This window comes from Bombus vancouverensis, chromosome 13 (assembly GCF_051014615.1).
Source record: "Bombus vancouverensis nearcticus chromosome 13, iyBomVanc1_principal, whole genome shotgun sequence".
NCBI classification, from domain to species: domain Eukaryota; kingdom Metazoa; phylum Arthropoda; class Insecta; order Hymenoptera; family Apidae; genus Bombus; species Bombus vancouverensis.
This window is the reverse complement of record NC_134923.1, coordinates 9,089,527-9,112,766: the sequence shown is the minus strand read 5'-3', so window position 1 is coordinate 9,112,766 and position 23,240 is coordinate 9,089,527. Positions and strand designations below refer to the sequence as shown.

The 23,240-nt window shown below is 37.0% G+C and overlaps 1 protein-coding gene across 8 annotated transcripts in view; it reads right to left on the bottom strand.

Annotated features, from left to right (window-relative positions):
* The window catches only part of tgo (Aryl hydrocarbon receptor nuclear translocator homolog tgo), a 46,978-nt gene that overhangs the window by 12,079 nt on the left and 11,659 nt on the right, over positions 1-23,240 (bottom strand). For 6 of the 8 annotated variants that reach the window (XM_076623669.1, XM_076623670.1, XM_076623671.1 and 3 more), the window contains one exon: positions 9,762-9,841. In XM_076623669.1, coding sequence (XP_076479784.1) covers positions 9,762-9,841 — 80 coding nt within the window. Of the gene's footprint in view, positions 1-9,760; positions 9,842-23,240 lie in introns of all 8 variants that reach the window. The other 2 variants (XM_033340679.2, XM_033340649.2) reach the window with 1 other exon arrangement.

Below are 23,240 nucleotides of genomic sequence, written 5' to 3'. Positions count from 1 at the left end.
AAACTAACGTTACTATTTCAAAACTCAATTATTAATAAATATGAGCCAACAAAAAATTTCTCCACCTATATACAAGCACGAAATTAATCCCAGTATCCTTAGCACACGCCCCTTCCAGCGTTCTGTTATGAGATTGCAAAAGAAACTTGACCGTGAATACGATTCCGTCGATTATGGAAACGCATGACGCCAATCGTATGCGTGTGGTTCGTTTCCATGATTTAGAGGTGCAAGATACGAATACCACGCCGCTCTGTATTGTGCGATTTTCAGGCGGTGAAACGTGCGGATAATGGATAGACAGAGGAGACTTTAACGCACGAGTCGTCGTGGTTGGATGATTGAAAAGCGTAACGCAACATGTCAGCGCTTATTAGTTCATTTAATCAGGAGTACAAAGAGACGTTAAAAAGTTCGGACTTAAGAAGATTAATCATCCTTAAGACTTTCGTTCATAAAATCTGCAAACTATTCCGAATTAAAAAATCCAAAAGAAAGGTATTAAAAGTCTTAATGTCTCAAGAGAACTATTCCATCCCCAAATCCTTTAAATGATTGAAAATTTAAAAAAAACTGAAAAATGTTTAAGCTAAAAAAAGCTGTTTACCCTTAAACTTCTATTCAGCAAATCTTTCAAAACGCGTCCATCAATATAAAGAAAAGAAGAGAGATCTAGAGAGAGATTTTTACAATTCAAAAATACGATATGCATATGCATACATCTGCTTCCATAATGGAAGCACGAGTGTGCGTGGAACATTAAGAAAACTATTCACGGATGGGACGTGCGTTTCCATTGATTGGCGACGTCATTGATAAGGGTACTAGTGATCAATGCAGCCAATAAATTCTGAAACGATGCTCCCATCGAGAAAAGGGGTATCGGGTGAAACCACAATTTCAGGCCTCCCCTGTTATTACCGCTACCAGAGGGTAACCGGCGCGAATAACGGCGCGCGTCTTTTCTCCGCTTTCTATAGACCGGTAATTGTCGGCGAGCAATCGTAAATTTAATGGCATTTAATTCCTGATAATTTCAGTCGAACGTACCACACAACAAGGACGAGCAACAAACGACTTTCAACGTCGCGAGAATGAAACGTATGAAATTTATTGGAAACATCCCCTGTTTTATCCATTTCTTGAGATTCTATGTTCATACTAAGCTCATTGCAAAATATAGATAGATACGTGTTTATAACATTGTAAGTAATCATTATCAGTAAGAAAAATATGTAACACAGAAATTAGGGGACATGTTTTATTATGAATTTTGGAGGACTAGGTTAACGTGGTATTTACGATTGGAAATCGAGAAAGAAGAAACGAGAGTACGTCTGAGAACTTTTCAGGGTGACTTTTCAATTAAAATAAAAAAGCAAGATAGTAAAAATTCAATAAAATTGATTTATGAGAATTTCAAAGCGAAGATTACGATTATACAACGAAAGAATCTTTAAGATAATTTCTTTCTTCAAGCACGATTCTTCTCATTTTCTACTACTAATATAAAAGAAATAATAAGAATGAAATAGGAAAAATTCTATGAAATTGATTTATCAAAATTCCGCAATATGAATTTTCCCTTAGAATAAAATTTTTCTCATTCCTCGCTGCTAATATGAAGCAAAATAATAATAATAAAAATTCCATAATGTACGTAGACTTATAAAAATTGCAAAGCTTCATATCAAATGTGAGAATTTCCGAGCACGACTTCCCTCTTATTAAGTAACCAAGGTCGTTTCTCGGTGGATGGAAGAGGCACACTGCGGAAGATTAAAGGCAATTTGAAATACATGAATGAACTCGTTTATTTTCTAGACCCGGGTGTATCCGGGATGTTTCTCTCCTTGGCTCAACTATCGCGACTCTCTCTCAGCTATGGGGTAGAGAACTTCCTTTTGTGTCTACTCGCGAGATAAGACCCTCCATCTCGTTCCAGGTCCATCAGGAACTATTACCCCGTGCTTATTCCACTTTCAGATTCCCAGCTTTCGTTCTCCCTCGTGCAAACCGACTCTAGATTCGATCAACTCTTACTCTTTTTTCATCGTATCCAACGTGATTGGGGATGATATTTACCTGACTATTATAATTTAACTCTAGTTATATTTTTTCATTTAATTGTTGTAATCTTTATGTCTGACTTATAACCCATTATATCTGTAAAAAGTATTGTTATAATTAATTTTTCGTTTCATATCTGAAATTTCGTCGAAACTAATTTCATTTAGTTCACCATGCTTTTTCTTAAACTTTTTTGCTACAGTTTATTGAATTTTTTAAACTCTATGTATCTTTATTTAATTCTTTGAACGTCTTTGGATGAAAACTTTAGCTGTAATTGATTTTTTATTTTATATGTAAAGACTCTTCTCGATTTCAAGGAAAGTAGTTTTAATTTACGATGCTTCTTTTCTTTGTTGCAGTTTATTTAATATTTCTAGTTACATAATTCTTTTAACCTCTTTATATTTATAGATCTTTTACAAATCTTTTTATTAAAACCTCTATGCGAATGATATATATCTATGAAGAGTTTAGCTAGATTTAATTTCTCGTTTCATACGTAAAGTTCTAATGTTGTCTTGTTCTAATTTCAACGAAAATAGTTTGAAGAACTTGTGTTCTGTTCAACGTTTTACTACGGTTTACTAAATTTTTTAAGGAGGAGCAGTTTGCATTTTTTGTCGATCGGACAAAGAGACTCTCGAGTGAAATATTGCTGAAGTTGACGTGAGGCTGATGTCTTCGTGTCGTGAACATTGACCTCTCGTTAAGTTCCGCGTCCAGGACGTCCACCCCGTCTGAAACACCGCGACCTCGCACCAGAAAAATTGTTCTCCAGTTTGTTCCATGTACAAAAGCTTGCTCTGACCAAGCCGGCGATAGCACTTCTATTGTAACGTAATTAGTTTCACATACTCTGTGGTTTTGAAGACACCAAATCCTCGATTTTGAGGTAGTTTAGTGTGAAATATAACTGGGAAGCTATAATTATTGGGTCTCTTCCTCGATAGCACCACAAATGTTTCAATTTCTTTTTCTTCAATTTTTAGAGAGGCTAAAAATACCGGAAATTTGGCAATGCTTCTATAAAATTAAGAGACAACAAATTTATTTTATGAATATTCATACAGCGAACGCTAATAATGTATCTAAATCACAAGAGATTAAAAGAATCTTTCGCCTGCTCTCATTTTCAGAAAGTTCAACAACTTTTCCAGAAAATTCTATTAAAACATATTCTATAGTATGCTCTGTGAATTTCCCTAACGCAACATTTCCTCAAGAAAGAAGAAAGCATTTCAGAAGATTCCTACAATTTGCATAACTTTGCTTAATTCTACGATTTTCCATGCCACGAACAGTAATAAAACATATCAATTGCAATACTATAGAAACCCAAAGCAATCTTCCTCTTCTGCCAATTTTCAAAAAAACCGACGATTTCTCCAAATCCTCCATTTTCGTCGGCTTACTCGCAATCTCCATAAAGAACGAAATCCCTTCCTCGTATCCCACCAATTTCAAATCATTTAACTTTTGACTTCCTCACGCCTGAATTCTCAAGAAAAAAAAAGAGGCTTTCTTTCGTCATACGCCAAAATCAGTCAAATCTCGGTAGCTTCTATATTCTACATATATCCCAACTTTTCAGCGCTTTCTCCCATCCATTTCGTAGAAAGAGTTGTCGGCTGGAATCGGTAACGCTGCCCTCGACGACGTGGGGCCTCGAAGTCGAAGCAGCGCAAGGGCCGCTATTTAAAAGAGGCCAGGACGCTTAAAGCGCAAGTATAAAGCAGAGTCTGTACCGTGCAGGACGGTAGAAGAACACAAGAGGAGGAAGGGGCAGAAGAGGAACGCGATCCAACGAGAGCAGGACGGAGGGAACCTCCTGGGTCAAGGGTCAGACGTTCCGAAGTTGCCCGCTCGCTCCGTGGGTCCAGCGAACGCTATACAGGGTGGGTAGATCAAATGTTGCTTACGTTTTACGGTGGGTCCCTTTGCGATTCCATTTTTCCTATGTTTCGAGTATTTTTCAATTTTCATGTGTCTTCTGCTTTTAGGATTTGAAAAGTAAATTCCTAGTCATGAAAAAGTTAAGAGTAAAAAAGAAAATTTTGAATGTATTATTTTAACGTTTCAACGTGATGTTAATTTCGTCATCAACTTTCCAGTGAATAAAAAAAAATGTATTCAATTTCAATATCGTTAGTATGTACGCGTTAACACGACTTTATATTTTACATTCTTATAAGTTAGAGAAATTTTCAAGTTCTCTCAAATGTTGAAAGATCGGTCATTTTTGTCATAGCTTTGCATCGATCGCGTTAATTTGACGTACTTCGATCACGATTTATTCGTGTCCTTCAAAAATGAAAGACGGAAGAAATACTAAGACTACCAAGAACTAAAGTCGAGCTGCCTACTTTTCAACTCACTCGAATAATAATTATGTTCGGTGGTACAGGTGTGGTGTTAAAGAATCTAGGATTTCGTGATTTGTACCATTTTTCCTCTAAACTCGTCACACACACAGTGTTATGAAGAGTGTACGGTTTCAAAACCTACATTATTCATTTCTACAGGTGTAGAAGCAGGTGTAGATTACAGGATCAACGATTTTGTCGTTTGTAACGCTTTTCCTCTAAACTTGTCATACGGTAATCATTAGCTGTACTACTTCAAAGCCTGCAAAATATTCATTTGAAGCATCAGAGCAGCCAAAGAGGTATAGCAAAAAAGCTACCACCCAGTATATCGATCTGTGCATTACGATGATACAAAGTCGGCACTGAAATGCACGTACCGCACACATAAAATCGTTCTAAGGGGGAAAAAACGAGTTCCTCGACACACGCGAACATACACCTGCAAACATATACATAGAGAAATTCACGTATAGATACGGTAGGAAAGGAGATCGCGTAGGAGATCGTTTCGAGTCATCATCGATACGCTCGGTATTACGAGGCAATCCTATAAATGACAATGTCCGTATGTGAATTATGGATTCGTCTAACGATCGAGTCCGCCGGCGTGTCGATAGAACTTACGTACACCCTCCTGTTCGAACAATGAAATGAATTATGAATCGATCGAAGAACGTTTAATGCGATCCTATTCGTTATGGAATATATTCCGGCCGTGGACGTATGCTAACGAGCTGTAGACACCGATTGATTTATGCCAAATCTTAATATTCCGAATGCTTAATGGCTCTGAATATTCGTTTCGCGGAAGTTCCATTTTTTTTCTTCCTTCTCTTTCTCTTATTCGTTGGAGATTTGACGACGATGTTCGAGTGAGAATGATAATTTCGCGCCCTTTTTTCCCTTGGCGTTAATTCTTTTATGGTTAAGAATTTTCGATCAACTGTCCTTTTCTACTATTGGAAACTGGATAATTCGACTGGTAACAAAATGAAGACGGTACTTAACAATTTTTCATCGTTGAGGATTAATTCTCTCAGGATTAGGATTTCGATGATAAAGACGACATTAGAGTGAAAATGGTACTTCTACTAATTTAAAATTCGTCCTGTTATGTACATTTTACATGTTTACTATCTCATGATAAATATAAAAATAAATTTATTGCTGAAACGTAGGTTTCATGTAACTTTAAGAACATCTGTATGATAAAATAATTAAGTAGATAAAGATATTTAATTCTGACGTATTTTCCTAAGAACAGCGAATGATATGATATAGTGTTTAGTAAACAAAATGGATTAATTGGGGAATATCTGTAATAACGTTTTCTTGGAATTCTATATTTAAAAAAAAATCAGTATCATGTTTGGTCCTGCTGATAAAATGGTTACGGTTCAACGTTATCTGGCAAAATAGGGCACCATGATTGAACGGAAAACGCAAATGTCAGTGTCTAATTAGTTCGTGTAATTATACCAATTCTTCTTTGCCATTTGAATAATTTTGAATTCTCTTTCAAGCACCGATAACACAACCAATTTTAAATAGTTTTAGAAAAGAAAAGATTGCGATTAAGAAGAAAAGGGTCGCCAGCAGTCGTGTCTGAAGTTCGTGCAAACATAAACCGGCTCATAAAATAATAGAACATCGGAATAGGCAATTTCACGTCGAATATGCGACCCGTTGAGTGCCCTTTAAATCATTTACGAACGAAGATGTTATAATCTCGGCCAGTGTCGAACGATAAATTTTCTCCTGTCTTGGGTTTACTGCTGTGCAACCGTAAGTCAACCAATGATCTTTCCAATAGTCCTTTTTTAACCTTGCACATGCATATATAATAATCTTTTCAAGTAATAATACTCTTTAAACATGATAGAATAATTTTTTTAATGAGATAATATTGTAGTAATTATTGGGTATAAAACGTCAATTGTTATTAATTCAATCCTGTACGAGACTCTATAAATGTACACAGAAGTTGATTCCACTATGCTAAGTGGTCATTCGTAATTTTATATTTGTTCATTTTTTCATTAATTTCATATTTTTATCTTGATGGACATAACTAAAGAAGCACAACCTAAATGGTTATTTATTTTGATTATTAAAAATCATAACGAGAGATGATTTATTCTTCTTTTTATAAGCAAAGGAAAATCTGGTTACAGGAGGTTAACGACATTTTAAAACTCTTGTTCTTCATTTTTAGGTTCCCTCGACTCTTTATTCGTTTTGTCATTGACCGCCATTAACTGTACGAGCAGATCGTCTTATAATTCCATTATGCTTGGCAGGAACAGGCCTGACATTACGGGTAATGGAAGACCGTCAGGATCTAATGACTATAACCAGCTCGCAAAATCATTTCCATCGGCGAATCTTCATTTATATTTTCATAGTTCAAATATTTCTGCACTATCTCCGTGCGGTCGGAAAGATCGTATCGTGTCGATGACTTCCATCGAAAGTGCATCTCAAAACGTTGTCTGCTTTCTATAAATGCCGTCATGATTCTTTCGAATTTCTGTCTTTTTAAATGGAAATGTTGTAAAGAAACTGTTCATAAACAAGTATCGATAGTTCATAATACGAACATACCTATTTATATTATATTCATATTATCAATATATGCTTTTCTTTTTATCCTTTTCTTTTTATTTCTTCTTTTCCTCCTTCTCTAACCATATCTTCTCCCTTCATCTCTTTCATCGCTCCTCACTCGATTCCCTCCATTTCTTCCGTTTCACGCGCTTTTAATTACCATTCAGTTATCGCTAGACAATGACAACAGTTTCTATAAATTCGCATTTTTGTAAATGTAACCAAAGAAATGAAACTTCAACGGAAATTTATTTCATCCACTAGATATCACAGCAAGTACATTTCTATTTTTGCGTATCGTATACACTCTGCGCATTTTCAGCATTTTGAGATTCCTGTAAATGCACAAACATCCGCATTCCCACTAATTCCAGTATTAAAAATTCTCATCCGACAAACAAACGAAGAGAAAAAAGAAAGAAAGAAGGAACGATTATATGTAAAAATCCTTTAATTCTCTTTAATTATACGGTCTTAAAAAATTCTCTTAAAAAATTCCCGACGGAGAAACCAACTAGAAACTAACCTCATCGCGGATTTCGCGGTTTATCGCGGTGACCTTGCCGCCGAAAACCGAGGAGAAACTCAACGAAAGGAAGAAAATGGCGGTGGAGGCGGGTGGACGGGCCTGTTTCACCGGGTGAAGGAGGATAAGAGGGTTGTACGCCTTGCGGCGGGAGGCGGTAATTGCGTTATTACGTTAAAAGTGAGGTATCCGAGCGGCCGCGACATCGCCGCCGCCGCAACTTTTCCATGAAACGCGTACGTACAGTGGCCCATGCCTACAATCACTACACCCCCCTAGTTTGCCCCGGTGCCGGGGCGAATGTAAAATACAGCGGTTCCGACGCAAATTCGCGGTTACAGACGAAGGTCTGTCCACCGCGAGTATACCCTTGCATCGAGAATTTGCGATGGTGATGCTGCATCCAGTTCTTTCGAACGGAAGTTATGTCTTCTTTAGAACTTCAGTCAGTTGTAGGTGGTAGTTTTGATTTTTCTTTCTTTTTTTTTTCTGAAAGTAAACTTTCGTTTTGTTCTCTGAGCGAAGAGTAGTTTCTCCTTTGGAAAAATTGCTGCTGAAGAACAAGTTTGTAGTTGGCGTGGGAGATTTGAATTGAAGAACGAGAGTATAGAGTTGAAGGATTTGAGATCTAAAGAGTTGCTGTGTCGAGAGATTTGATATATCCATCTCAACCTTCATTTTCAACCTTCGTCCCGCATGCAAACATGCTCGAACCTAATTCAAACAACCCCATATATCAACCAATTTATTATATATTATGTGAAACGTATGTTACTTTTTAAAACCAACGACACTTCTATTGTCTATGTGGCTGAACCTACCACCTTTTCCCCCAATACAATTTATACTCAACCTTGCATCTACAAACATGTTCAGACCTTAACCAACCTATATCGATCTCTCTCTTCCAAAATCCCATCAATACCCATTCTTGAAAATTTACAACGCTTCTCTAGACGAGAAGTCTGACGTAATATCTATCATCCTCTTTTCTAACACAATTCATTTTTCACCTTTCTACGTGTATGTATGTATACGCAAACAGAGCCAAACTCATCAGAACCCATCTGTTATTCCTGAAACGCAACAGCACTCCTGTAGTCAAACAGTTCGGCATAATATCGATCGCTCGTCGTATATCATTTCGATGGATCCTGGCGTGTCAACGGTGGTATCGCGTCGCAAGATCGAGATCCTCGGTGTCTTCGCCGCGGACGGGACTTATGCGAACGCTGCGCGCGTATAAGTGGCCCGTGTTCCCACGCTGGAGCAGCCTGGAGGGCTTCCCATTCCGCTATCGACTCACATTGGCGGGTATCATGTAGGTATGTATGTATCTTCGTACTTGGCTGGCCATGTACAGGGTGTACCGGTGGAACATATTGGCCCAGGATTTCGTGAGACGAATTAACAATGCCCTCCTCCATCAGTATCAGGAAGGAGACTTGTCCTCCCTTTGTCTCTGCTTCTCTCTTTCTTAATACTTTCGTCAAGCCGAAATAAAGATATTACGAAACCAAGGAGACGAACTGCTTCGATAATCTCAAGTTTTTTTACATTATATATACACTGGTTATATTGTGCTTCTCTCTTACTTAATACTTTTATCAAACGCAAATATAGATTGTTATAAAACAGAGGGAACTAGTTGCTCTTGGATAGTTTCAGCTTTTTTGGCGTTTCTGAGTCTTAGAACTAAGTGTACGAAGCTTCGCACAGCAGAAGAAAGTACCAAATAAGTACTTTTTTTTAAATAAATCGATGTCAGAATTCCATCAGAATGCATTGATAGAATTTTAATTAAGAGGCTTATTAAACGTTCTTTTATAAAAGACATTTTTTGCTGATAGAATCACATAGAAAATTCTAATAAGTTAACAGGAATTTTACTAAATACCAATCCTTGTTTTTAAATTAAAAATTTGTTAATTTCTAAAGCTTGCCTAACATTATTTAAATCCCACTAATATAATACTTCTGTTCATCAGCAGATTTCCAGTTGAAAATTTCCAGAGAACAAGTGCTCTATGTTCGGTATGCAAATGGTCTACTCGCAAAAATCCCTTGGCTCAGGAAAGGACGCATTTTTCCAACGAAAAAAAAAGGGGAGACGTTTAACCCGTTCACCGACCCCTCTCATTTATCGTAAGGCGAACAGCATGCAAGTTACGTCGAGCCTGACACTCACCTCGCAAATCTTTCTTTGTCCTGTACATTCTCGTTCTCCAGCCTTCTATATTTACATCCGCTAGGATCATCCTCGTCGGATCTGCAAAGATACAGGCGTTTATGATCATTTAAAACGACGTTCTAGGTCCAATTATCATTGTTATTCCTGTATCTCATTACGATAGGAATTAATTAGTTAAAAAGACATGTATTTTTTAATATTTCAAATGAATTATGTCGAACATGAAGGTAGAGATTCTACTGATAGAAAATAAGTATAGGAAAGATGATCATTGTATATTCTACATGTTGCAGTTCAATCTATGTAGATATATTGATTTGTCGTCGCATAGTGTGTCAATTATATTTCATATTCAATAAAAATATAATTTTGTAATGTATAATCTTTGCTTTTCCAGCCAATTAGACCATCGTTATATAGTAAAATAACAGGCAATTATCAAAGATGGATTTTGATTTTCTTATTTCTTATTGATACGTGAGCATCTTAGAAGCGGAATTGATCGAGTCCATTTTTTATAAATTTGTCAATTACGTTATCTACGTAATGCGATTACTGTTCAATTTTCAAAAAACAGATGGTGTATTCCAACAAGGTTATTCTAACTAAGCTATAAGTTTATCAATATGCGATTAATTTATAATTCACTGTATATGTCAATATCCCTGAAGATATTAGAAAGTACACGTATGCATAAAAATACCCGATATCTAATACTTCAAACTACGAGACATGAAAAAATAAACGAGCGAAATAAAATAAAACAAGGTGAGGAAGAGGCACGTGGCAAAAGCCACGGTCGTCAACGTCGATCGGCATAAATAGAGGATTCCGTTGCGCAAAAAAGCCACGCGAAAACTCTTTCTCGACCTTCTCGTTCTCGTGGAACGTCGCTACTCGAGGTCCATCTGCCGTTTTAACCGATCGGATATTCTATGTACGTCGTGAATAAATGTCGCGTCGCCGATACGTCGTAGTGTAATCACTTCCGGATTACCAAACGCGACACGAGGCCTTACAAAATTGGCCGTCGCCTATCCAACTTCCCCAAATCTGGATCGTTCGTGTAACAGTAAGCGCGAATAGAGAAGACCCTCTCATGCAATATTCACGCGAGCATTCTGCTCTCTATATCACTATGGTGACGAAGTCGCGTTCACGTGGCCGAGTTTGAAGGATAAATATGGATTTCGATATGAATTTCATTGTAATTTTCTGACAGGTCTAAATATATTGCCTGGTCAAGGCCGTTTATTCTACGACATTTGGTTCTACTATACTATTCGGCTTTAGTTTTCTATATGCTCGCAGTTATGCGGGGTGGAATTGCAGATTAAGCGAGGGTTCGAAGTTAAAATTATAAGATATATTTCTATTCACAAGTCACGAGACATTTGTTAGTTTTAAATGCAGTAATACAATTTTTAAACATTGGACAGACTTGAATTCTTGGACACGCGTGATGTTATATTCGTTTAATTAGGTTCTAAAGGATTTCAGAAGTTTTAGGTAAGAAAAAGCGTGTATTAATTAAATATAATAAAATAAGATTTTTTCTGAAAAGAAAAAAAGAAAAATATGGTCAAAGAATATTCTATGTAAATTATTGAAATCTTTCCGAGTATTCTTTTAATTAATTTTAAATCGTAAAAGTCACACTTTATAATTGATTAATCGATGCAGTCGAGAATACCTTACAATTTCCTCTATATCTCAATAAAAACTTCATTTTTTCTTACTAGAGGTATAATCCCTTCTTTGATATATGCATCTGTTCTCGGCAATACGTTCTCTTTCTTGCCTAATCAACAATTTGTCTTCGTCTTCGTTCTTCGGAGAAGAATATATGCTACTAATGTTAATTTGTCAAATTACTACATGCTCGGTGTGAATGTACTGATTTGACCAAGGTACGAAAGATATAGGTACACTTGATTTATACTTTAGCGTTTCTAAGCCTGATATCTTCCCCATTTTAACTTATTCTTGATTAAGGTTCTCTTAGTGTAACCGATCAAGATTGAATATTAAGACGCAAATGTTTCAAGATGGAATATTAAAATAAAAATATTTCTCAACCACCCTGTCCAAGGAAAAAATCGAACGACGATACAAAAGAATAAGAGACAATAACAAAAATGATCTAATTAAAGTAGACTTGGAAGAAGAAGAAGAAAAGAGGAAATGTGAAAGGGCAGGAAGAGTGAAGGATGCATCGTAAATCCGTCATTGACATCTCGTTACCCCGGTGTCAGCCGCGTACCCTCGATCAAGCGGTTGTATTAAGCACAGGATAGAAAATTGTGCTGTCGTTGGCCACACTACTACATATACAAATGCAGTCGATCGTCAAGCTACTATATCAAGCTAATGTACGCTAGGATGGGATCAATTTCAATATGTATTCAGTACATATTCATAACTATATCGTATAACCTATTTGAAACTTTTCAAACATATTCGAGCTCATTTGCAATATATCCGATCTCGCCCCTAGTTCTTAATTCGTATTAGCTATCTTTTAATTATATCGAGTCGCGTATATGCCCATAAATACGCTTTATTACCTATTCGAAACTTTCCAGTCATATTTGAGCCCATTTACCTAATTTACATCATAACTACATTGCCTAATTTACTCTCAACCCTAACTCTCAATTTATAGCAGCGATCCTTTAACTATTTCGGGCAGTATACACTTTCATAACTATACCACGATATCTATTCGAAACTTTCTAGTCATATTCGAGCCTATTTGCGATATACTTGATCCCATCTCTAATGTACGCCTCTGACCCTGAGCGAAAAACCGAGATCCCCTTCCTCCATCCCCTTCCCTTGCCCATACATACATTTTTCTCTTCCTCTGCTCTGGCAAACGCTACACTGTGCTACAGCATCAGCATCTGCCCCCTACCACTCTACCCATAGGTAACAGAGGTGGTGGCGGTGGGGGTTGTAGGGCCCGTACTGTATCCGGGTACAACGAGAAGGCCCCATATTCCTTCACCGTCCCTCTTCCCCTCCCTTTCCTTATACTCGCTCTGTATGTCTGCCAGCTTTGAACCTCTTTTTCTGGTCTCCTTTTTCTTTTTTTTTTGCAACGGAGGAGTCGGATACACAACGAGACGAGGAGAGACGATAGGACCCAGAGACTTATGGAGTACATAATGATGCGGCTCGCGGTATTACGTCGACTTAACAGATACGTATGCATGCTTGGTAGCCAGGGAACACGCGGTGTCCCCGGACGTGGGCCCGAATCTTCTCGACCACCGTAAGAGGCCGCCGCTTTTGGGGACCCAGAGGGAGGGGATTTTGGGATTCATTGAGACGTTGATGCCCGATGCGTGGCGGAGATCGGTTAGGAGATTTGCCGCGTTTGGGTGGTAGGAGTGAGGATAGTGGAGAGCTCTTGGGATTATTTAAGCTGCTTGTTTGACAAATCGGTTGACTCCACGAAACAGGGAAAATCGATGAAATTACATAAATAGATTGTGGACTTTAATGCACTTATGGGAAATCTAAAAGTGTAAAATTGCGCAAAATTCACGTGATACGAAGAAATATATAAAATCAACCGAGATTTAAAAAATTGTGTTAAATTTTAAAGTATAGTCAACCACTTCGATCTGTGAGTACGGCTTATGTGTTAGATTTTAATAATTGGTCGTCTTTTTAGTCATAGGTTGTAGATAATTTCTGTAGAATTTGAGTAGAATTTCAGTACTGTAATTCAAACGTAAAATTATTAGATATCGCCTATGATGCAATAATATAAGTCAGGAATTAATAATTCATATTAATTATTTTTTTTCGTGTTCTTTAAATAAAATTTTCAATGACCGTTTTCGTTCATATTTATCGTATTTATCTTAATTATTTGAAGCGATTTGAAGAACGTGTTAGAAATCGTAGGTAACGACATTTTGGATATCGATGGTAGAACACGGTGAAAGTGTCTAGTATAGTGATTCAGAGGGGGACCGCGCACGTGTAGATTTTGCAGTCAGATCACAAATCTCTGTATTTCTCGGATCTTGGAGCATTCGATAATTTGTAGCCACGAACGCCGTGGGAATGGAGTCTCGATTCTGATTTTTATCTCTCTTATCTGGTTAGTAAATCATCGGAAGCAAGCAACGCTAGATCTTTGTGTTACGAATCAGAAATTATTGCGTTCTCCAACCCTTGCACTGCTCCAACTTATTAAATATGTTGTATTCGTTCATTTCTATTTATTTTTCAGCCGCTTCTTGTTGACTTTTATTTTATTCTTTTCTATTCATTCTTCTCGTCCACTTTTATAAACATTTAAACTATCTGTTACATTTCATCAATCAATCGTTAAAAACTATTATATATCTTTTATATTTTCCTTTGTTCTCGTGAAAATTGGTTAACATTTGATTAAGTTAAATTTAGTTACCATATTGAATTCACAAAAATCTTACAAATTACGTAAAACGAATCTAACCGAACTTTCCGGCTATAAATTGAACATTTTTATTTTCTATTCGTTCCAATAAAATCCAAGTAAAATTTATTCAAAGAAAATTTAATCGAACCATTTATCAAATTTCTAAATTATATTCGTATAAAAATTATACAAGAATTTAAAATATTAAAAATATCCTACAAGAATTTCAAGGTCCCAGTGATATAAAACAATCCCAACTAGATCTCACCCGTCACAAATTGAATTGTGTAAAAATTCTACAAAAGATCCAAGACTACAATTGCTATTATATAAAACAACCTGATCAACTATCTCTCGATAAAAATAAAATACATCTTCCCAATCACCATATACGATTACCCAACCGTGCAAAAACGTTCGAACATAAAACGAAGAGCTCCTTAACGGTCTTGCAAACGCGCGAATCTCATCCCAGGAACGTGCGACAAAAACAACAAATAATAGCTTCGTTAATCCGGGAACAGCACGTTCCCTGATCGGCCATTATCCTGCGTATAAGGATCGTAATAATGTCTTGATAACCTTTCCTCGACCGGTTCCTCTTCCTCTTCTCCTTCGTATCGGCTTGCGTTAATGAGATGCGTCGTTACACGCGTTGCGATCGATCTTAACACGCGGCGAATAGCAACGATCGTCGCCTTGTACGTTCAGGGATTTCTTTCTCATTCGTTTGTTTTTGATAGAGACGAGATCGATTTGTTAACTCGATGATTGGAGAAGATATTAACACGTTAATGTTTAGGTAGTCGATCGAGATCAATTACGATAAAGATAATGGAGGAGAAGAATGAAGAATGGTGGGGATACCGTTGATGAATTGGTGAGGATACGATCGAGATGATGGAATTGATAGAATAGAGGAGAACATTTTACAAATATTCAAATCTGTAGACTGTATCGTACCAAAAATCTGACGTTTCTAGAAACGAAGCGTAACGATCTTCATTATTCAAGTTTTACTTCGTTAACTCCTACGGTATATTATCTAGGTAACTCTATTAAACTAACACGGTTATTAGTCTCGTTCTTATAGGAATTTTTTCGACGACTTTATAGGACAAGTACCGGGATAATTAAGAAGATTCGTGATTCAATGAACTTTTACATTTTTAATTTTTTTAATCAATCTCGATACTTCTGTACAGCTCCGAAAAATAACTACTTGAAGTTTCTCAAAATAAGCACTACTGTAGTTATTGATTTGTCATTCGATGATCACGATATTTCTCAATTCTGAGAATGGATGGAAGCTTGAGAAATTTTTGGATCTTTTCAATCTGAAAAATATGTGCGACGCAGAGACAAACTATACTTCAACTCAGAGATATTTTCCATAGACGCGATACTTGTTTTTAAATTAACTTTCAGAACGAAACACTCATCACACTTTAATGAAGTACTCAACTTCAAGTTTTAAACTAGTTTATCAACAGAAATATTTAAAATTCATAATACATGAAAAGTTGCCACTGTTTATGGCTTAGACAATGAACTTTCAAAAATTCTACTATAAAATACACGAAATTAAACAAAGAGGGTAAGACCTAGGAGCCATACGAAATGAAAGCAGAGGACCGAAATAATTCGAGGAAAAAACAAAAGAAGAAGGGGAGTCACGTGATACGGTGGTCTCTGTTCAGGTTACGGTGGCGCCTTTTTGCATTTTTCCAGCTCGACACCGTGGTCACGACTTTGACCCCCTTGTCCCCCTGTTCCTCCCCCTTTTTCTGCTCGTTGTCTGCGATCGTCCTCGTACATTTACGTTCGCCATTCCTCTACGTCCACGTGTGCTACATCCACCTAGGCTCCTTCCTGTAGTACGTCCGACACTCGGCCCGTATCTGCAGCCCAAGCCGTGTACTTTGGATGCAACTGATCTGCCTCGTATACAGGATCATGCAAACATTACGGTCCTATAGGGTCAATTCCTCACAGAGTTCGATGAAATAGCGCAGACGGAAAGCCGAGAAAAATGAAACAATAGCAATTATACTTAAAACAAAATGACTAATCAACAAACTCTACCAAATCAGTTGCTATCTTCCCAAAATCTCGTCAACCTCAAAGAAGCTAGTACTCCACTACAAAAACCCTCAAATATTACTCATCCTGTCATCAACTACGAAACAATTCCACAAGACGCAAATTCCAACTAATCTCAACCACGACACTCCATAAACAACGTTTCAAGATCCAGGACTTAGTCATAACTTAAATTGAAATTACGTGACGAGAACATTACCAAATTTACGATTATCTTCGCGAAGCTTCTCCAACATCCAACAAACTAATGCACCCCGATTCCCGGAATATCATATACTCATACTCTCATCGGTTTCTAGACAATTCTATAAAACACTAATTCCAATTAACCTCCGCCACGATATCCCATAAACGATGCCCCGAGAAACGCAAGGTTAGCCATAACCTAAAAAGAGGATCGAAAGGAGGAAACCAAAGTAGAATCGACGTGAGCCGAGGGTAAGAAAGGCGTAGCGCAAGCGAGCAGAAATGTCCAGCGACGGTGACCAGAAATCTAACACCTAGGCGGTAGGTAGCGTGAGTTTTTTTCATTAGGAGAACGGCGATCGAACGGCGGCGAGTGTTCGCATATTAAAAGGAAAGAGCGAAGCTATTGGCGGGCCCGGGGAACGGGCCCAGGAGGCGGTCCATCGTTCTCCGACTCCGGGACTCTTATCCGTTCTCCGCCGACCTTATTGGTCACCGCCTCCCCGATCGTTCCTGCCGACCCTCTTCTTGTACATACGCCGACTTCTTGCACCGAGTTTTCCGCGAGCCACGATCGCTATACAAGATTCTGTAGAGTAGAGTGAGGTTGGCTGGAGACTCGGGTTACTTGGATTAGCTAAGTGCTGATTCAACCCTTTGAATGTTTAATACTTGTAGGTGATGAGTAACTCGTTTCAGGATTATTTAATTTATTCGAGTATCAATTGTGATTTGTATCGGATTTATAGTAGAGCTCTATTTGTCGGAATAGAATTTTAGTTAATAGCCAATTAAAGTTATATTTCTGTTGAAGCTTGTCTGGGCTAGCGCTTATCTGAATGTGAGCCGTTTTTGTACAAACGAACAGTCATCGATAATGGAAACAATCAGTGACTTTTCATTGTTTGTCTCCAAAGTTCACATAGATAGAATTCCACTGATTTCATAGAGCTTCGCCGAAGAGTTTGGATTATTTGCATCAGATAACTGGACGTTAAATCTTTGAGTGACAAATATTTATATAGGACGAGTGATTTGTTTCAAAATAATTTAATGTAATGTTCTTTGTTTTTAGTATTAAACATGATCTGCTTCGGATTTATAGTAGAACTGCATTTATTGAAACGAAATTTTTGGGTAGTACTCGATTAAATGCACATCTGGCAACACGTGACTGAATCTGCTTATCGTGAAATCCTACGATATGAACGACAAATCACAATTACAATCGATACAGTTACATTATACCAAGCTTTCAATTGCGAAATTTTACTCGTGAAGTAGAAAAATAAGCAAATAGCATCAAATATTGGTAACTTGTGGTGTACTACTTACGTAAGAGCTAATTAATATTTCACCGCCTAGACTGATTAATTAGTACGTAAATACTATAATAAATACAATGGTATATCAATACTATCTATAGCCACTGTACATTAAAAAACTTGTCAGAGAGTATTCGTCAGACTCAATGTCATCAACATCGCTCCAATACCTGTTGCACCCTCACAGGAACTCTCACCCTCGAATTCAATGAACCGATCACTCACGCCTCTTTCCACCTCTTACCAAAATCTCCTCACACTCTCCTCTCTTCCTTTTTGCTCGATAAAAGCGTAGCAAAAATAGAGCAATTTATCTGGATCGTTTCAGTTCGTTAGTCATAGCGGAACGGTTCGACGAATGGAATTACTTCCAGGCAACAATAGAATCACAGGAAACAAAAAGGGAGAAACAAGCGTCGGAACGCACGTTCGTGCGAAGGGTGGATTTTCATCGGTTGCCAGAAAATTTCTGGGTCGTTTTAGGTCGTCCGGACCGCGACGAAAGATACAATGAGTGGACGAGAATCGGGGTTTGAGCTTCACGGTAGAATGGAACGAAAACGACGATGAAGGGGAACATTCTCACGGCTGAGGAAACTCTTATTGTTGTTTCCGATACAAGTATAGGGGGCTCGCCTCGAGCGGAAAGTCACGCGACCAAAACGCAAAAAGGAAGAGGAAATTAGAGGGAGATCCGCTTAATTGCCGGCGAAACGTTTGCTACCACCCTGTTCATGCACCGTGTAACTGCTCTATCGACTCTGACTCCCACTTTCTACCTATAATCTCATTCTTTTCTCTCATTTTTGTTACTACACGCTCGTTTAAAAACGATTACGCCACTTTCGAGGCTGTTTAGGCTAAATTTTGGTTGCCGGGTGAAAAGTTTTTTAATTAGTGGGTGGTCGGTTGTTTTTAAGAGGGGATGTAATTAATGAAGTTTCACTCTGTTCTGAACATCGTTTGGAGAAAGAAGAGTTGCTATCTATGTAACTAGCTTTCTTAACTACGTTATGGTCTTTGAATTTTTATATTCCAGACTCGTTCTCCTTTTAACGTATAAAAAGATTCGTATTGCTTGGAGGAAGAGTTTGATACAAGAATGAAACTCTTAATCGTATTTAGACTTCCGTATTTCTCTCTTCATAAGAAACTTTTCAACAAAATGATCCTTAAAGATAAATTCAAACGATAAATAATCGCTACTATTCAAATAATGTAAACAAATTTACTAAAGGGTAAAATGGAATATATTTACGCGAAGCCTTGAAGGAGGATTATCAGAGAACGATAAAAATTCAACGAGAAGAATCTGTGCTGGATAGTGTTATCGGTGGATTCCTCTTAAATACGATGCAGGAAACACAAGCTGTTCCGATGGTAGCCACGAGCTGTCCGCCTAATGCCAACCAGCTTAACGTGGTACGCGTCGACCAAACAAAACCCGGTGCTCGCGGAATTCGTCACGTAGTAGAGATTTGTGGCCGTTCGCGAATTCACGCGGCCGATTACCAGATCATTACATTACGTAACATCCTAACCACGGAGAATTCTTCGCCTCGGCCCTGTTGTTTTTAGGACGGTATACTATAATGCCGGATAACAGAAAATTTCATATTGATACATTATGAACTTTAGTAAATTTTATATCTTACATATCTCTTAATCTATTTTCAATTTCTATATTTTATATATACATTTTATACATATACTTTCATTCTACATTTAGACATTTTCACCATCGACGGCAGACATCTAATCTGTGATGTACTTAATACTATATTAAATATACAAATGAATAATTTAATGTTTTTAATGAAATTCAAAGTCTGTTTAAAAGAAAAATACCGCAAGCTGCTCGATCAAAGTATCGCTGCTTTTTATGACTTCTATTGGGCCATCTATTCGGTTGGCAACTAAGTGATTGCGGATTTTGTCAATACCACGTAATGACAAATTAGCACGAAAAAAGGAGGACGTTCTGTGAAATTGCCGCGTGACGACGGTGGACCACACATTGCTTCTACTATGAAAGACGTCATAATGAGTCTTGCTCCGCACGTCTTGCAGCAGCCAGCTTATTCGCTAGACATTACTCCTTCGGATTACTAATTGTCGGATGCAACGCGCCTCGTCCGATACCCACTTTCAATTAGAAGATCAGACGCGAAAATCACCTGACGATCGGATCTTGTCTAAAGACGCAGCATTTTTCCACCATGGAATTCATCATTTACCTGATAGATGGCTCAAAGTTATAGAAAGCAACGGCGCAATACATTTTGATTGGACAACTTGCTGCAACTTTTTTAAAATAAATTTTGAATTTCATTGAAAAATTTGGTTTATTTATATATACATTATTTATTTATACGCGTAATATTTATTCATTGCTCTTATTGATGGACTATGTCTGTATATTCATATTTTTATGAACGCAATCAAAGAAATTGAATCTAAATACAAATTTGTTATATACTTTGAACGTCATAATGAATATTTTTTATATTTTTCTGTGTTATAACATTAGGTAGATGTTTTACGTTTAAATTTCCTACGAATGTTGAAATTAAAAAAATGTTTAATTTAAAGAAATCTATCTTTATTTTTCATAATTGTATACGAAATCCTAAATAAAAACTTTATCTAATTAATATGACAGTAACAGATCGTTCGATATATCATCTAATTTACAATAGACGCTTTCCTCTCGAGGAGTCGTTGAACCGGATGAACAGACGACGAGAAAAGTGTGTTTCAAGATTGAGGCGGCCGTGCTTATTATTTTCGTTCATAATTAACTGCTTATTAGTAACGCTCGCTAAACGCACCGCGTAATGCATATTTATGTCATACAACGTGTATCGACACGCATCTTCATACGAGCCATGATTGTTCAGCAAAATTAACGTATTACAGACGAATAATTCCTGCGTCTAACATACGCGAATTAAAACCTCAACAAAGAATCATTGTTACAAATATCGTACCAACCGAAGAAAATTTATTTTAATGTTTCAATCTAACTATTAGATTCTTGCATAAGATCCAATTTATTTTAGATTTAATTCTTCAATCGAAAGCGAAGCTCCATTCATTGAGAAGTGCAGGTTTATTTATTAGAATGATGATTAATGTATTTATTGATGCATTAGGTAATAAGCTTAGGTAATAAACGGCATACAAACATATTATAAGTAGAAAAGTAATATCTTTTACTATAAAAGTATACCAGTACGTATTATAAGTAACTATTTTTCTTCTTTTGGTATAGTGTTGATTTACACTATCCCTTTGAATATTATCTCTATCCTTGGTAGTTATTGGTAATTAATATCGCATCGTCCTAAAATGTCATAAATGAAGGTATACTCTCTCAGTATTCGATGCAAATTATAAATATATGAAATGCTGGAGTTTACTAAACGACTAGTATTTCACATATCAACATATGGTAATCTAATATATCAACATATTGCTATTCTCTTTTTCTTATATCAATAGCTCACATCAAATTTACCTTAAATTTGTTTCGATTAGGTTTAGAAGATAGTTAAAAATTATTTTTATACCTACGCAACATCCTAGTTTCTATCTTGTTGTTTATTTCTATTTTAATATATCAAATAAGTCTCAGCCTGGCACAGTATGGTTTGGCTTAGCTTTCCACCAGATTTCCGCTTTAAATTCCTTTTCCGAAAGAGCATTAGACTAAGAAACGACCCAGTTAACAGATTAGAACGCTCGTTAAAGAATTATAAAGGAACAGTACACAGAAAAGAAGAAAGAAGAAGAACGAAACGGAGAAAGAGAAACGAATTGCAATCCATGGAAAATCAAATCACTTCTCGTGCCATCTCTTTGAGATGGTCGAGAGACAACGATGATCTCGTAAAAACTAGCCAGATCCCCGACTGATACATCATCAAGGCTACGAGAAGATTCGTTCGTGACGCGGCTAACCGTAAGAATGTCCGGGAACAGTAGTTGACGAAGAAGACGAGGAACAGGAAGAAGAAGAAGAAGAGGAGGAGGAGGAAGAAGTCGATGGAGCGTGACTCGGTCGGATTCGACGAAAGTGAGAATAAACCGGCGAGGATAATGGCCAGACGATGGAAAAACCGCGTGGAGGATCGCGGAGGTGGCAGCGATGGTGGCAGGGAAAAAAAAGCCCCTTTCACGGCTCTACCACCGGCAACGACTGCCCTTTCGATAGATCGAGTTTTTACGCGATCGTAGAAATGCCAATGCTCGGCTACCGCTGTTCAGGGTCTCTTTTCGTTTCCAACAAAGGGATCTTTATACCCCTGTTGTCGACGTGTGAATATAGAAAATAGCAATAGCTGGAAAGCGAAACGGGTTATCCGATGTTCCTCTTTTCTTTTTTGTTCAGTTTCCTCTTTCTAAGATGGGTTTGAATAAATGAAATTAATTTAGGAAGAGGAACGAGATTAAGGATAAATTTCTAATTTTGTCAAATTTCTTGCAACTTAGGAAGAGGAACGAGATTAGGGGTAAATTTGTAATTTTGTCAAATTTCTTGCAATTTTTTTAAATTAACACATCAGTATTCTTGCGAGATATTTTGAGACTAAAATATTTCTTATTCGTCATCTTCGTTTCTTTTGTCTGTTCCTTTTTCTATTTCGATACTCTTTTTAGTCTTCTGTATTGAATGAAATTAATTGCATTTAATCAATTACATGTTACAATCAATTTCACAAATTAATTCCATTCATTAAGTTACATAATTTCATAAATTAATTTCATTTACTCAATTACATACTTTCATTCGTTCAATTAATTAATTTCGATAATTAATTTGATAAATCAATTTTATGTACTATTTATACCGTCTAAAATTCTGTGCTTTCGTTTTGATCAAACGGAAATTAAACGGGGAAAAGATTTCGTAGAAACGATATCGCGTTGATTGAAAAACAGTCACGCAATAAACATTATAACTCCGGAGGTATCGGGGGGCCGAAGTATGAGGAAGTCGTACGCGTACGCACATTCGTTTTTTAGTCCTTTTGTATATATAATGAACTCTGCCGATGGTTACACAAGACATTGTACAATAATGAAGCAATTTACTTCCGCCAAAACGTGACATTATTTATAATCCGTCCAACCGACGTGTTTTGGATATCATTGTAAAAATTTGCCGATCTTGTAATAAACAGTTTACATACCATCTACAAGTATTATGTTCGACATGTTGTAGGTTGAAAATCACATTGAAAAAAATTTAATTTTGTTCATTTAAGCAATGTTACCTTTTATGATTTTTTATAACGGTATAGAAATCAAAGAAGATATGGAAAATATTAAGAAAGCTGTAAAGAGTGGATTAATCAAAAAAATAGTAAACAGTAAGCAAGCAAGTAGTAAATACGAGGAGAAATATGAAACGATACGAATTACAAAAATTGCGATAATG